The sequence below is a fragment of the Cebus imitator genome, unplaced genomic scaffold (assembly GCF_001604975.1).
Source record: "Cebus imitator isolate Cc_AM_T3 unplaced genomic scaffold, Cebus_imitator-1.0 Scaffold18, whole genome shotgun sequence".
NCBI lineage: Eukaryota > Metazoa > Chordata > Mammalia > Primates > Cebidae > Cebus > Cebus imitator.
The window spans coordinates 7,293,716-7,310,106 of NW_016107333.1; the positions used below are offsets into that span (position 1 = coordinate 7,293,716).

General features: G+C 37.9%; 1 protein-coding gene across 1 annotated transcript in view; it reads right to left on the reverse strand.

Annotated features, from left to right (window-relative positions):
- Positions 1-16,391, reverse strand: part of ITCH (itchy E3 ubiquitin protein ligase) — a 144,997-nt gene that overhangs the window by 9,296 nt on the left and 119,310 nt on the right. Inside the window, exons 22-24 of the mRNA XM_017511319.2 lie at positions 12,095-12,215; positions 11,544-11,648; positions 8,907-9,003 (exon numbers count right to left, since the gene is read on the reverse strand). Of these exons, the coding sequence (XP_017366808.1) occupies positions 8,907-9,003; positions 11,544-11,648; positions 12,095-12,215 (323 nt within the window). The remainder of the gene's footprint in view (positions 1-8,906; positions 9,004-11,543; positions 11,649-12,094; positions 12,216-16,391) is intronic.

Consider the following 16,391-nt stretch of genomic DNA (forward strand, 5'->3'; position numbering starts at 1 on the left):
TTTTTTTTTTTTTTGAGATGGAGTCTCGCTCCTGTTGCCCAGGCTGTAGGGCAAAGGTGCGATCGTGGCTCACCGCAACCTCCACCTCCCAGGTTCAAGCAATTCTCCTGTCTCAGGCTCCCATGTAGCTGGGACTATAGGCATGCACCACCATGCCAAGCTAATTTCCTATTTTTAGTAGAGATGGGGTTTCTCCACGTTGGTCAGGCTGGTCTCGAACTCCCAACCTCAGGTGATCCGCCGACCTCAACCTCCCAAAGTGCTGGGAATACAAGCATAAGCCACTGTGCCCAGCTTTTCCAGTACTTCTTACAGAGAATGGCTTTTGATCTTGTCTTAAACCTTTTCTTATAAGTAGGAACAAGTATTTCTTAGGTATGTATATCTTCTAATATAGTTGTCCCAAGTAGATAGATATGTATTAAAACAGGTATTATTCCATTATAAATTACTTAAAAATTTTTATCCCTTATATTACAGTTAAGGCTACGTATAAATATTTTTTAGAGATTGTCAATAGGTTATTTCAGCCACAAATCAGTGTATTAAAGAGGACATTATGAATATTTATTAATAAAAGTGGTATGTTAGATCATCCCCAAGGTCAAGAACTATCACATTAAAGAATTATATACACTTACACCACCCCTAAAACTTTCTCCTGTGCTGGGTGAAAGTTTAAAGTAGATGGCCGCCTCTGCAGAAACCTTACAGACCAGGAGAGAATGAGATAATATTCAAGTACTGAAAGAAAAAAATTGGCAGCTAAGATTACCCACCAAAACCATACTTCAGACATACAGGAGAAATAAAGTATTTCCCAGACACATGGAAACAGAAGAAATTAATCACCTTATGAGAAATGCTCAAGGGAGTCCCACATTTGGAAGATAATCACTCTCATGAAAACACACAAAAAGTATTAATATAAAATTCTGGTAGAGCAGATACACTAAGGGAAAAAAGAAACCTAAGCACTATAGAAACCCACAAAACCATAATGATAAACAATGAGAGAAAGAAAGGAACAATGGATATACAATGCAACCAGAAAGTAATTTTAAAAATGACAGGAATAAGTCCTGATCTATCAGTAATAACCTTGAATATAAGCAGATTAAATTCCCTAATAAAAAGATACAGACTCGCTGAATAGATTTTTTAAAAAATGACCCAACTATCATATGCTGCCTACAAGAAACTTACTTTACCTGCAAAGACACATACAAACTGAAAAGGAAGGGATGGAAAAGACAGTTCACGGAAATGGAAATCCAAAGTGAGCAGAGGTAGCTATACATGTATCAGGCAAGCAGACTTTAAATCAAAAACTATAAAAAAAGACAAAGGGCGTTCTATAATGATAAAGGGACCAATTCAACAAGAGGATATGAGAGTTATAAATATATACCCACCCAACACCAAAGCACCCAGATGTAAAAACAAAATATTATTAGATTAAAAGGGAAAGAGAGACTCCATTTGTAGCTGGGGACCTCAACACCCACTCTCAGGATTGGACATATCATTTAGACAGAAAATCAACAAAGAAACATTGGATTTAAACTGTACTTCAGATGAAATGAACCTAACAGTCATTTACAGAACATTTCATCCAACAGCTTCAGAATATATATTCTTATCATCAGCACATGGAATATTCTCCAGGATAGACCACATATTAAGACTCAAAACAAGTCTCAACAAATTTTAAAGAACTGAAGTCATGTCAAATATATTTCCTGAACACAATGGAATAATATGTTCAAATACAATGAAATCAATAAAAGAGGAACTTTCAAAATTGTATAGATGATACATGGAAATTAAATTTGCTCCAGAATGACCAATGGGGAAATTTAAAAATTCCATGAAACAAACGAAAATGGAAACACAATATATTGAAACTTATAAAATATAGCAAAACCGACATTAAAAGGTAACTTTATAGCAATAAATGCCTACATCAAAAAAGTGGAAAGATTTTAAATAAATGACTTAATGATATGCTTCAAGAAACCAGAAATGCAAAAACAAAGCAAACCCAAAATTACTAAAAGGAAAGAAATAATAAAGTTCAAAACAGAAATAAACAAAAATGAGGCTAAAAATGAAGATCGATGAAATGAAAAGTTGTTTTTTTGAACGGATAAACAAAATTGACAAACCACTAGCTAAACTAACCAAGAAAAGACCCAAATAAATAAAATCAGAAATGAAGACATTACAACTAATACCACAGAAATACAAAGGACCTTTAGAAATTATTGTAAACTATACACCAACAACTTAAAAAAACCTATGGAAATTGCCGGGCACGGTGGCTCACGCCTGTAATCCCAGCACTTTGGGAGGCTGAGATGGGTGGATCACGAGGTCAGGAGTTCAAGACCAGCCTGGCCAAGATGGTGAAACCCCATCTCTTTAAAAAAAAAAAAAAAAAAACTATGGAAATTGATAAATTCTTAAATACATACAACCTACCAAGATTGAACCAAGAAAAAAACAGAAAAGCTAAAAATACCAATTACAAGTAACAAGACTAAATCTGTAATAAAAAGTCTCCCATCAAAGAAAACAAAAGTCTAGGAACCAATGGAATTCTACCAAACATTTAAAGAAAAACTAATACCAATTCTTCTCAAGCTCTACCAGAAAACAGAAGAGAGAATTTTTAAAAACTCATTCTATGAGACCAGCATTACGCTGATACCAAAACCAGACAAGGATACAAAAAACAAAAACAAAAAGGGAACGGGGAAAAAAAGAAAACTATAGGCCAATAACCTTGATGAACACAGATGTAAAAATCCTCAATGAAATACAAACAAATCAAATTCAGCAACACATTAAAAAGATGCAAAGGACACAAGGATGGTTCAACATATACAAATCAACAAACGTAACAAAGTAAATCAACAGAATGATGGACAAAACCATATGATCATCTCAACAGATGCAGGAAAAATATTTAATAAAATCTAGTATCACTTCCTGAGAAAACTCTCAACAAGTTGGGCACAGAAGGAATGTACCTGAATGTAATAAAGTTCATATATTACAGACCCATAGCCAACATCAAACTTAACAGAGAAAATGAAAAGCTTTTCCTCTAAGATATGAAACAAGACAGTGATGCCCACATTTATTCAACAAACTGCTGCAAGTCCTAGTGAGAGCAATTAAGCAAGAGAAAGAAAATAAAGGCATCAGAATTAGGAAGAAGTCGAACTTTCCCTGTTTACAGATAAATGATCTTATATACAGGAAACCTTAAAAACTACACACACACACACACACACACACACACACACACACACACACACATTCTTGGAACTGATAAACACATCAAATAAAGTTGCAGGATACAAAATCAACACAGAAAAAATCAGCAGTGTTTCTATAAAACAACAAACTAGAAGAAAAAGAAATCTTACTTAAAATAGCTACAAACAACAAAAACCTAGAAATAAATTTAACTAAGGAGGTGAATGATCTATACAGGAAAAACTATAAAACACTGACATAAGAAATTGAAGAAAACACAAAATATGTAAAGACACCCTATGTTCATGTACTGAAAATTAATACTCCACAAATAACCATACTACTAAAAATTTCTACAGATCCAATGCAATTCCTATAGAAATGCCAATGACAGCCGGGCATAGTGGCTCACGTCTGTAATCCTATCACTTTGGGAGGGCAAGGTGGGTGGATCACCTGAGGTAAGGAGTGAAAGACCAGCCTGGTCACATGGCAAAAAGCCATCTCTACCAAAACTACAAAAGTAGCTGGGTGTGGTGGCATATGCCTGTAATCCCAGCTACCTGGGAGGCTGAGGCACAAGAATCACTTGAACCCAGGAGGCAGAGGTTACAGTGAACCAAGATAGTGCCACTGCACTCCAGCCTGGGTGACAGAGTGACACTCCATCTCAAAAAACAAAAACAATCAATGTCATTCTTCACAGAAATAGAAAAAGCAATCCTAAAATTTATACTTAACTACAAAAGACCCTGAATAGCCAAAGTCATCCTGAACAAAAAGAAGAAAGGGGAGGTATCACACTACTGGACTTCAAGATATGCAACAAAGTTATAGGAACCAATACAGCATGGTGCTGGCATAAAAACAGACACACAGACCAGTGGAACAGAAGAGAGAATCCAGAAACCCACATATTTACATTCAACTGATTTTCTTTATTATTTTATTTTATTTTATTTTATTTTGAGACGGAGTTTCGCTCTTGTTGCCCAGGCTGGAGTGCAATGGCACGATCTCGGCTCACCGCAACCTCCGCCTCCTGGGTTCAGGCAATTCTCCTGCCTCAGGCTCCTGTGTAGCTGGGACTACAGGCACGCGCCACCATGCCCAGCTAATTTTTTGTAGTTTTAGTAGAGACAGGGTTTCACCATGTTGACCAAGATGGTCTTGATCTCTTGACCTCGTGATCCACCCGCCTCGGCCTCCCAAAGTGCTGGGATTACAGGCTTGAGCCACTGCGCCCGACCCATTCAACTGATTTTCAACAAAGGCATTAAGAACAATCACTGGGGGAAAGGGACACTCTCTTCAATAAATGGTGTTGGAGTAACAGAAATCTATATGCAAAAAAATGAAACTAGACCCCTTTCTCTCACAATATACAAAAATCAACTCAAAATGGATTAAAGACTTAAATGTCAGATTTGAAACTATAAAACTACTAGAAGAAAACAGGGAAAATGCTTCAGGACACAGGTCTGAGGAATTTTTTTTTTTTTTTTGAGATGGAGTTTTGCTCTTGTTGCCCAGGCTGGAGTGCAATGACGTGATCTCAGCTCACTGCAACCTCCACCTCCCAGGTTCAAGCGATTCTCCTGCTTCAGCCTCCTAAGTAGCTGGGATTACAGGCATGCACCACCATGCCCGGCTAATTTCTGTATTTTTAGTAGAGATGGGCTTTCTCCATGTTGGTCAGGCTGGTCTTGAACTCCTGACCTCAGGTGATCTGCCCCCCTCAGCTTCCCAAAGTGCTGGGATTATAGGCATGAGCCATCGCGCCCGGCCCTGAGCAAAGATTTTATAAAGAGGACCTGACAAGCACAGGCAACAAAAACAAAAATAGACAAATGGGGTTATATCAAACTAAAAAGCTGTGGCACTGGAATTGAAACCATCAACAGGGTGTAGAGACAATTTGCAGAATGGGAGAAAGTATCTGCAAACTGTTTATCCAACAAAGAATATCCAGAATATAAAATAACTCAACAGCAAAAAAGAATAAAATGCATTAAAAAATGGGATATGAGCTAAATGGATATCTCTCAAAATAAGAATGTTAAACACCACTAATCATCAGGGAGATGCAAATCAAAACCACAATGAAATATCATCTCACCCCAGTTAGAATGACTGTCATAGATTAAAAAATAACAAATGCTGGCAAGGATGTGGAAAAAGAGAAACTGTTATGTACTGTTTGCAGGAATGCAAATTATTATTATTATTATATTATTATTATTAACTTTTTGAGACAGAGTGTTGCTCTGTTGCCCAGGCTAGAGTAGAACCTCCGCCTCCCGGGTTCAAGCAATTCCTGTGCTTCAGCCTCCCAAGTAGCTGGGATTATAGGTATGTACCACCACTCCAAGCTAATTTTTTTTGTATTTTTAGTAGAGACAGGGTTTCACTATGTTGGCCACGCTGGTCTCAAACTCCTGGCCTTGAGTAATCCACTCATCTCAGCCTCCCAACGACCATATGATCCAGCAATCCCACTACTAAAGAAAAGGAAATCAGTATGTCCAATAGACACCTGCACTCCCATGTCTACTGCAACACCATTCACAATAGCCAAGACAGGGAATCAACTTAGAGTCCATGATCAGGTAAATGGATAAAGAAAATGTGGTGTATAAACAAACTGGAATACTATTCAGCCATTTCGAAAAGCAAAATTCTGTCATTTATGACAACACAGATGAACATGAAGGACATTGTAAGTGACATAAGCCAAGCACAAAAAGATAAATACTACATGCTCTCACTCATATGTGGAAGCTAAAAAAGCCAATCTCATAGAAGTACAAAGTGGAACAGTGGTAACTATAGAAAGGTAGCAGAAGGAGGGGAGAGCCAAAGGTTGGTTAACAGATAAAGTACAGATAGGCAGGAAGAATAAGTTCTAGTGTTCTACAGCACTACAGAATGACTACAATCAACAACAATTTATTGTGTGTGTGGGTATTTTTTTTTTTTTTTTTTTTTTTGAGATGGAGTTTTGCTCTTGTCACCCAGGCAGAAGTGCAGTAGTGTGATCTCAACTCACTGCAACCTCCACCTCCCAGGTTCAAGCAACTTCCTGCCTCAGCCTCCTGAGTAGCTGGGATTACAGGTGCCTGCCACCTTGCCCAGCTCATTTTTTTTTTATTTTTAGTAGAGATGGGGTTTCACCATGTTGGCCAGGCTGGTCTTCAACTCCTGACCTCAGGTGATCTGCCGGCCTCAGCCTCCCAAAGTAGGATTACAGGCATGAGCCACTGCGCCTGGCACGCATATATATATATTTTAAGATAGGGTCTCAATCTGTCAATGAGACTGGAGTGCAGTGGCATGACTTTGACTCAGTGAAACCTTCACCTGCCAGGTTCAAGTGATCCTCCCACCTCAGCCTCCTAAATAGCAGGGACTATAAGCATGTGCCAACACGCTCGGCTGATTTTTTTGTAGAGACAGGGTGTCCCTATATTGCCCAGGCTTGTCTTAAACTCCTGGGCTCATGTGACTCTCCTGCCTCAGCCTCCCAAAGTGCTGGGATTACAGGTGTGAACCACTGCGCCTGGCCTGTATGCTTCTAAATAGTTAGAAAAGTGAGTTTTGAATGTTCCCAACACAAAGAATTGATAAATGTTTGAGGTGACAGATAATGCGAACTACCCCGATTTGATCATTACATATTGTATACGTGTATCAAAATAAAAACTGTACCCCTAAATATGTATAATTATGTCAATTAAGAATAATTTAAAAAGTAAAGAAGAATAAAGATTTGAAACTAAAACAAACAAAATAAACTAGATATCCTCCAAAATTGTCCAAACTGCAATCTCACTGTTTCTGTCTTCTAAAAGACTTTCCTAGAAATCACCCTTCTGAGACCTTTTGGTAGCACTGACAAAAGAAATCCCTTCTAATTGCTTCTCAGACAGTATATGATTTCTTTTTTCTTTTCACTCTCTGATCTCTCCTTTAAGTTGGCCTCCGGGCTAATTCCATCTTTTTTTTTTTTTTTCTTTGAGATGGAGTCTCACCACTCTGTTGCCCAGGCTGGAGTGCAGTGGTGCAATCTCAGCTCACTGCAACCTCTGCCTCCTGGGTTCAAGCAATTTTCCTGCCTCAGTCTCCCCAGAAGCTGGAGCTACATGTGTGCATCACAACACTGGCTAATTTTTGTATTTTTACTAGAGATGGGGTTTCACCATGTTGCCCTAGCTGGTCTCAGACTCCTGAGCTCAAGCTATCCACCCACCTCGCCTTCCTAAAGTGCTGGGATTACAGGAATGAGCCACTCTGCCTGGTCCAGGCTATTTCCTTCTGTCTTATCCCTACATGCAGATGGTTCTAAGCATCAGCCTTCTACTCCTCTCTCTACAGTATTCTATTTCTGCCTAAGACTACACATTCTCACAGCATCCAATGTCACTGCTCTGATGATTCAATTTCTTCTGTTTCCTCTTAACTCTAACTCATACATTGTTACCTCTATCGCTGGTTCCCTGTAGACTTGGTTGCCTGGCAATAACCTTAAATTCAGCAAGTTCTAAGCTGCTCAGCATCCTCCGCCAACATCTACAACCATATATACTCTTTTTTATACCTCCTAACTTCTCCATTGCTCCATGTTCCATAACATGACAATTATCTCTGACACTCCTCTCTTATACTTCATTTTCCATCAAGCTCTTTACCTATTTCTACCTTTGTAACTTTCTCTAGCATCTATCCCCTTCTTTTCTATTTCTATTTCCATCTCTTGATATCAGGTTCACATCATTGCTGCAATGATTTCTTCGCATCTCTAGGCTTTCACCATCTTTTAATCCACACTATATTTTTCTATCAAATCTTCCTAAAGGCAGCTTGAGCAAGGTTTCCTTTCTTCAAAAAGTTCCACAGCTTCCCATACCCTCACGATAATATCCAAATTCTTTTGAACTGGCTTTTAAGGTCTTTTCTGTATTCAAAATTATCTCCTTAGTTCTCCTAATTTTGACTCTCTGCTTCACCTGAAGCAGGCTTAGGGATCATAACTTCTCTGTGTATGGTCCTGTGGTATTTGGAATAATGTTGGTATTAAGGAAATACCTGAATTCACTTACATAATTTATTGTTTAGTAACAAAGTAAATATTGCCATTGTCACTCATCTCAATATACATTTTAAGCAGCAGATTACTATGTAACAGGCACTTTCCCAGGGACAAGAAATAAAAAGATGAAGAAGATATGAATCCATATCTCAAAGAGCTCCCAGTCTCCCAGGGAAGAGTGGTTTTAAATCCAATAGGGAAAGTATAATCCGCTATTGTATGCAATGATCTTCTCACATCTTTAAATAATACAACCAATAGTGATTTTTGACTCATAAGAGACACATGTTTGGCAATGACTTAATGAACAGACTTACATACAGAAGACTGCTATCCTAATGAGTTAGCTGTGGGTTCTAGCTTGAGGGTTAAAAATTTCTACAGAGGTAAGGACTAAAAATTATTTAAAAGGTTACACAAATCCATGCTGAGAATAGTTAAGAAAATGGCTATCCTTGTGTTTGTTGTTTCCAATAGTTTGTATACAAATTTATGTAAAGCAGCATGATAAACAATTTTCTGTATTGGAAAACTGATTCTATATACATACCCATGAGATCAGCAAATCCTCCTACTGGCAATCGGCAGGTTCCAGTAACAAACTGTAGAAGTCTCATTCTCTTCTCATTATCAATTTCTTTAACAAACTGTTAAAAGTATATTTAAAGAAATATATATGTCATACATTACATTCAGCACACTAAACAAGAAAGAAAAATAATCATTTCAAATCTTTTATATATTGTTTTAGAGGTGGGGTCTTGCTCTGTGGCAGTGGTGCAATCATAGCTCACTGCAGCCTCTAACTCCTGAGCAGCAGGCAATCCCCCTCAGCCTCCAGAGTAGCTGCGGCTATAGGTGCCAGCCATTGTGTCTAGCTCATTTCAAATCTTAAAGGAATCCCTGGTGTCCAATGCATTGGATACTTAACCTATCACTATGGATAGAGGGCCATTTCCATGTTTATCAAAGCCCCACTACCTTTCCTTATATAAATCATAGGACAATGTACTTAAAGGGAGATATAAAAAGAAAGATGGCCTGAGACCAAGAGCTCCTTACTCATGCAGTTTTAAGATTAATTCTTCTAGGGACGCCCTTCTCCCCTCACCTCCCAACCCCAGATCTGCCCGTTCTATAGGATATTCATGTGGCTACATAGGATATAGACCTTGAGTCAGTGTAGACTTTGCTGTTTTATGAACAACTTTAATCAAACTCACAGAATTCTGATGCAGAATATACCTCAATAATCTCCTCTTCTCAATGTTCTTTAGGTTTTGGTATAGCCACACATAGCTAGAATTATGCGGTTTTTATCTCATACAATTCTGACTCAAAATGATAGGTTTCTAGAGAATTTATCTAGTCTGTAGTATAACTATTTTGACTCAGTCAAAAATTTTTTTGTAAGGAATGATTTTAATCCTATTTTACTATTATCAATTATTCTATAATGCTAACCCTACTTGTTGCAGAAGCTCAAGTTTCTCATACGAATTTCTTTACATGTATAGATTTAAATTTTTTAAACTATAAAATATACTTAACATAGATTCAGCATTTTAACCATTTTGAGTGTAATTCAATGACACTAAGTACATTCACACTGTTGTGCAACCATCACCACCACTATTTCCAATCTTTTCATCATCCCAAGTAAAAACTATGTATACATTAAACACAACTTCCCATTTTTGCTCCTAGCAGCTTCTGGTAACCCATATTCTACTTTCTGCCTCTATGAAGTTGCCCATTCTAGCAACCTCATGTAAGTAGATTTATACAGTATTTGTCCATTTGTGTCTGGCTTACTTCTCTTATCTTAAAATTCATAACGTTTTTAAGGTTCATTCATGTTGTAGCACATACTAAAAATCTCATTCCTTTTTAGGGCTGAATAATATTCTAACAGTCCCTGGCTTACAATTTTTTGACTTTATGATGGGTTTACTGGGTTTATTACTCCATTATAAGTTGAGGAGCACCTAGACTTATGATGGTTAGATTTATGATTTTTCAACTTTACAATGGGTTTATCAGGGTATTAAATGCATTTTCAACTCAGGATATTTTTGACTTATGTAAAGGATAAAACTCCTTTACAAGTCCAGGAGCAACTCTATATGTATATACCACATTTTGTGTGGGTAAATGGATGAATACTGGGGTACAGGTATCTGTTTGAGCCTCTGCTTTCAGTTTTTTAGGGTGTATACCAAGAACTGGAGTTCCTGGGTCTGATGTTAATTCTATGTTTAACTTTTTGAGGAACCACCATAACTATTTCCACAGTGGTATGGTATTTCACACTATCACCGACAGTACATTCTTGGCAATGGTTGCTCTTCTCCACTTTAAAAATAATACTAAGAAGTATAATATGGTATCTCATTGTGGTTCTGATTTGCATTTCTCTAAATACTAATGATGCTGAACATCATTTACTATGCTTAAGGCAGACATTTTAGAGAGAAACCATTATGATTCTTTTTTTTTTTTTTTGAGATGGAGTTTCGCTCTTGTTACCCAGGCTGGAGTGCAATGGCGCGATCTCGGCTCATCGCAACCTTCGCCTCCTGGGTTCAGGCAATTCTCCTGCCTCAGCCTCCTGAGTAGCTGGGATTACAGGCACGCGCCACCATGCCCAGCTAATTTTTTGTATTTTTAGTAGAGACGGGTTTCACCATGTTGACCAGGATGGTCTCGATCTCTTGACCTCGTGATCCACCCGCCTCGGCCTCCCAAAGTGCTGGGATTACAGGCGTGAGCCACTGTGCCCGGCCAGAAACCATTATGATTCTAAACCAGGTCTCTTAAATTTTGTTTTCTGAACATTACATAATAACTAACGAAGTATAAGTGATAAAAACCATGCTATAGACAGTCCTATAAAACTCCAAAATCAAAAAGCAAAAAAAAACCCAAAATCATTTAAATCAAATTTATCATCTGGAATTGTCTTACACTCTACTCTGGACAAAGACGCAAGTTATGTGTGGCTTACTTGGCTATAGTCTTAAAAGGATGCTATTATAATCTGTATCCATTTATTATAATGCACAGGATGGACCGAAGGGTCTATATACACTGGTACATTTTGACCTGTGACTCATTTCCACATGTGGTAAGCAAATTCTAAAAAATTATGCTGTGTCAACTAATAGGAATAAATTTAAAAGCACACCTGCCAAAACCACATGATTTGTTTGCTGGTCCTCGTATAATGACGGTAGATGGCATGTCTTTGCCAGTCATTCAAATCAATCTCTTGCATTCCACATAAAAGGACCTTTAGGGATGAAAAAGACAAATTGTTTTCTTAGGTAATCGTAAAAAACAGCTATACATAGATAAGAAAAGACTAAGATTAAGTAAACCTTTAGAAAAACAATCAGTAGGCTTTGACTTATCATCTATACATCAAGAATTTTATCTACATTACTCAGAAAGGCAAGGTTCCATGCACGATGTCATATATATACATATTCAGGGAAGTAAGTCAGTCAGTTGTAGAGAAGCCCTACTATTTGTACTTTTGGGGGGGTATACTATTGTTTTATCTTTGAATAAATTATAATTTTCTTGTAATTTTTGAGACACTGCGGATGTCTCAAAACATTTTGCCAGTATAAAAAATATTACAGCAACTGGAATGATGAGAAAGTGAGTTAAAAGCAGAAAACTGAAGGCATTATTTACTAGCATGGTACAGGAAAATGAAGAAAAATTCATTACCTCTAATTCCTTTGCATCAAAGTATTGCAAATATTGCTGGGGAAGAATTTCATTAAAGCCCTCAAAGAAAGCTTGTGTCTGTTCTTCAACACCTCGAGACAACCTCCATTCAGCTACCATTCTAGCAAACAAATATAAAAAACCTATCAGGAAGTTTAGATCTTACCTTTAAATTCTGAGTATAAAAATAAATTTTAAAAAATTATCAAGCACTTAAAATATATTCAAAAGTAGAATATAATGAACCCCCTGTACATATATCCAAGCTTCATCACAATGCCCATCTATTTCATCTATACCCCTACTCATGCCCTAGATATCATATAATTTCATTTCATTTCTTTTTTTTTTTTTTTCTCATTTATTTGAGATGAGGTTTCACCCGAGCTGAAGAACAGTGGCACAATCTTGGCTCACTGCAGTCTCAACTTCCTGGGGTCAAGTAATCCTCCTGCCTCGTCCTCTGGAGCAGCTGGGAATATAGATGTGTAATACCATGCCTGGCTAATTTTTGGTTTTGTTAGTAGAGATGGGGTCTCTCTGTGTTGCCCAGGCTGGTTTTAAAGACCTGGACTTAAGTGATCTTCTTGGTGCAGCCGGGATCCCAAAGTGCTGCGATTACAAGTGTGTGACACCATGGCCAAGCCATATAATTTATTTTTCTTTTGTTTTGTTTTTGTTTTTTGAGACGGCCTCACTCTGTTGCCTAGGCTGGAGTGCAGTGACACAATCTGGGCTCACTGCAGCCTCTGCCACCCAGCTCCAAGTGGTTCTTCTGCATCAGCCTCCCGAATAGCTGGCATTACAGGTGTGCACCACTATGCCCGGCTAATTTTTGTATTTTTATAAGAGATGGGGGTTTCACCATGTGCCTTCTACCAAAGTGCTGAGATTACAGGTGTGAGCCACTGTGATCGGCCCATATAATTTCATATTGAAAAAATACTTCAGTATATGTCTCTACAACATGAGGATTTTTTTTAAAGAAGGTAATTATAAAAATATGACTGCATCATTATTTTATCAACCTAGAATTCTAAATCTAGTGACAATACCCTTTAGAAAATAAAGGTGAAATAAAGATATTTTCATATAAAAGCTGAGAAAATGTATTGCCAGGAGACGCATACTAAGTGAAATGGTAAAGAAAGGTTTTTTTTAAAGCCAAAGGGAAATGATTTCAGATTTAAAAAAATGAATCTGAGGAAATAAGGAGAACCAGAAATAGTAATGTGAGTAAATATAAGATTATTTTGAAAACAGTTAAAAATTAAAGAATAGCAGTAATAAAGTATTATGATATTTATAACAGGTATAAATAATACATGACAACAACAGCACAAACAGCTGGAGTGAGGAAAATGGAATTATATTATTATGAGCTTCTTATATTGTATAAGTAGTGTTTTGGGTCAATAGGGATGTTAGATGAATATTAATCATAATCATTAGAGTCTCCACTATAGTCAAACAAAGAGGTATAGAAAAGATAAAAAAGAAAAGTAAAAATTACCTTATTAATTCAAAGAAGGCAAGGAAGAACAAAGAAAGTTGGGAAAAACAAAGAGCAAGTCAAAATAAATAGCAAAACAAATAGCAGTGGTTAGACAAAAGTCCAACCAAATCAGTAATAAAATTAAACATAAATGTAGTGAACACTTCAATTACAAAGTAGAGATTATCAGACAGAATAAAAATAGTAAGACCTAAGAAACACTTTTAAATACAATGACAGTAGCTGGGTGTGGTGGCTGACATCTATAATCCCAGCACTTTGGGAGGCTGAGGTGGTGGATCCCTTGAGCAAAGTTGTTCAATATCAGCCTGAGCAACATGGTGAAACCCTCTCTTGCCATGTGGGTGTGGTAGTATATGCCTATATAGTACCAGCTGCTTGGGGGGCTGAGGCCAGAGGATTGCTTGAACTTCCAGAAGTGGAGGCTGCAGTGAGCCGAGATTTTGCTACTGCACTCCAGCCTGGGTGACAAAGTAAGACCCTGTCTCAAAAAAATAAAAATAGAAAATAAAAATAAGATAATATAATGGTGAAAAACACAACATTCCAAAATTTGTGGCCAGGAGCAGTGGCTCATGCCTGTAATCCAGGCACTTTGGGATCACCTTTGGGATCAGGTGGGCAGATCAACCTGAGGTTAAGAATTGCAGACCGGTCTGGCCAACATGACGAAACCCCGTCTCTACTAAAAATACAAAAATTATCCAGACGTGGTGGTGGGTGTCTGAAATCCTAGCTACTCAGGAGGCTGAGACAGGAGAATCACTTGAATCCAGGAGGTGGATGTTGTAGTGAGCCAAGATCTCGTCACTGCACTCCAGCCTGGGCAACAGAGCAAGACTCCATCTCAAAAAAAAAAAAAAAATTGTGGTCTGGATGGAGTGGCTCATGCCTGTAATTCCAGCACTTTGGGAGACAAAGGTGGGAAGACTGCTTGAATCCAGGAGTTTCAGACCAGCCTGGGCAATATAGTGAGACCCATCTCCTACAATAAAAAAATAAGTAAGTTAGCCAGGCGTGATAGCACATGCCTGTGGTTCCAGCTACTTGGGAGGCTGAGGTGGGAGGACAGCTGGAGCTCAGGAAGTTGAGGCTACAATGAGCCATGACTGTACCACTACACACTCCAACCTAAAGAACAGAGTGAGACTCTATCTCAAAAAGAAAAAATTGTGAGATACAGCTAAAGAAATACTTAGTTGGAAATTTGCAGTTTTAAATGCTTATATTAGAAAATAGAAGGTGGGAGGATAGCTTGAGGCAAGGAGTTTGAAACCAGCCTGTGCAAATCAGCAAGATCACATCCCTACAAAAATAAAAATAACCAAAAAATTAGCTGGGCACAGTGGTTTGTACCTACAGTCCCAGCTACTCGGGAGGACGAGGCAGGGGGATCCGTTGATCCCAGGTGTTTATGACTGCAGTGAGCTCTGATTGTGTCACTGTACTTCAGCCTTGGCAATAGAGCAAGATCCTGTCAAAAAATAAAGAAATCTAGAACTATCATAAGAAAATCTAAGAAGAGGGAGGGAACAAGGGAAGGAAGAAGGGAAAGAGAAAAGTTTCTAAAATCAATGATCTGAAGTATTTAAGAACTCCTACAATCAATAATAAAAAGACAACCCAATTTTGGATCGGACAAAAGATTTGGATACACACATCATGGAAGGCTACAAATGATCAATATGCACAGAAAAACACACTCAACATTATTGGTGAAGGAAGAAATGGGAATTAAAACCATGAGATATTACTGATAATACTGAACTGGCAAGAACATGAGACAACTCTCAAATATCGCTAATAGGACTGCAAAATGGCATAAATACTTTGGGAAACTGGCAGTTTCGAATGAAGTTACACACCTTCCCAGTGATTTCACTCCTAGGTATTTACTCAAGAAAAATATGTCCACAAAAAGACTCCAAAAAATTTTCATAGCAGCTTTACTTAGAATAGTCCCAGATTGGGAAACAGTAAAACATTTATCACCAAGGGAATGGATAAACAAATTTTGAGATATACACAACATGGAATATTTCTTAGCAATAAAAAGAAATAAAATACTGATACAAAACAATACAGCTGAATCTCACAAACACCATATAAAAGAAAAAAATCAGACACTAAATGCCAGATATAAGAGTACATACTCCATGATTCCACTTTAGGAAGTTTAAAATCAAAAACAGTTATAGAAATAGAACTAAACAGAAATGGTTACCCACCTCACAGACTGGGAGAAGGGAGGTGTGTATTGCCCCCTTATGGGGTCCAGAATAGAAAAAAAAAAAAAGTTCCACAATTTGATTTGGGTCATGTTTACATGGACATGGTGCTATATGAAATAGTGTTTACAGAACTGGTATTTAAATGAATGATCTAGCACAACTTCTCTCCATAAAATGCTCACATTTGGGCTGATATATATATTTGTCAATTCACCTTATACACTTAAGATCAGTGCATTTTACTCCAAGTAAATTATACTTCTTAAAAAAATACTTTAAAAACCCCAAACTCGGCCGGGCGCGGTGGCTCAAGCCTGTAATCCCAGCACTTTGGGAGGACAAGGCGGGTGGATCACGAGGTCAAGAAATCGAGACCATCCTGGTCAACACGGTGAAACCCCGTCTCTATTAAAAATACAAAAAATTAGCTGAGCATGGTGGCGCATGCCTGTAATCCCAGCTACTCAGGAGGCTGAGGCAGGAGAATTGCCTGAACCCAGGAGACGGAGGTTGCGGTGAGCCGAGATCGCGCCATTGCACTCCAGCCTGG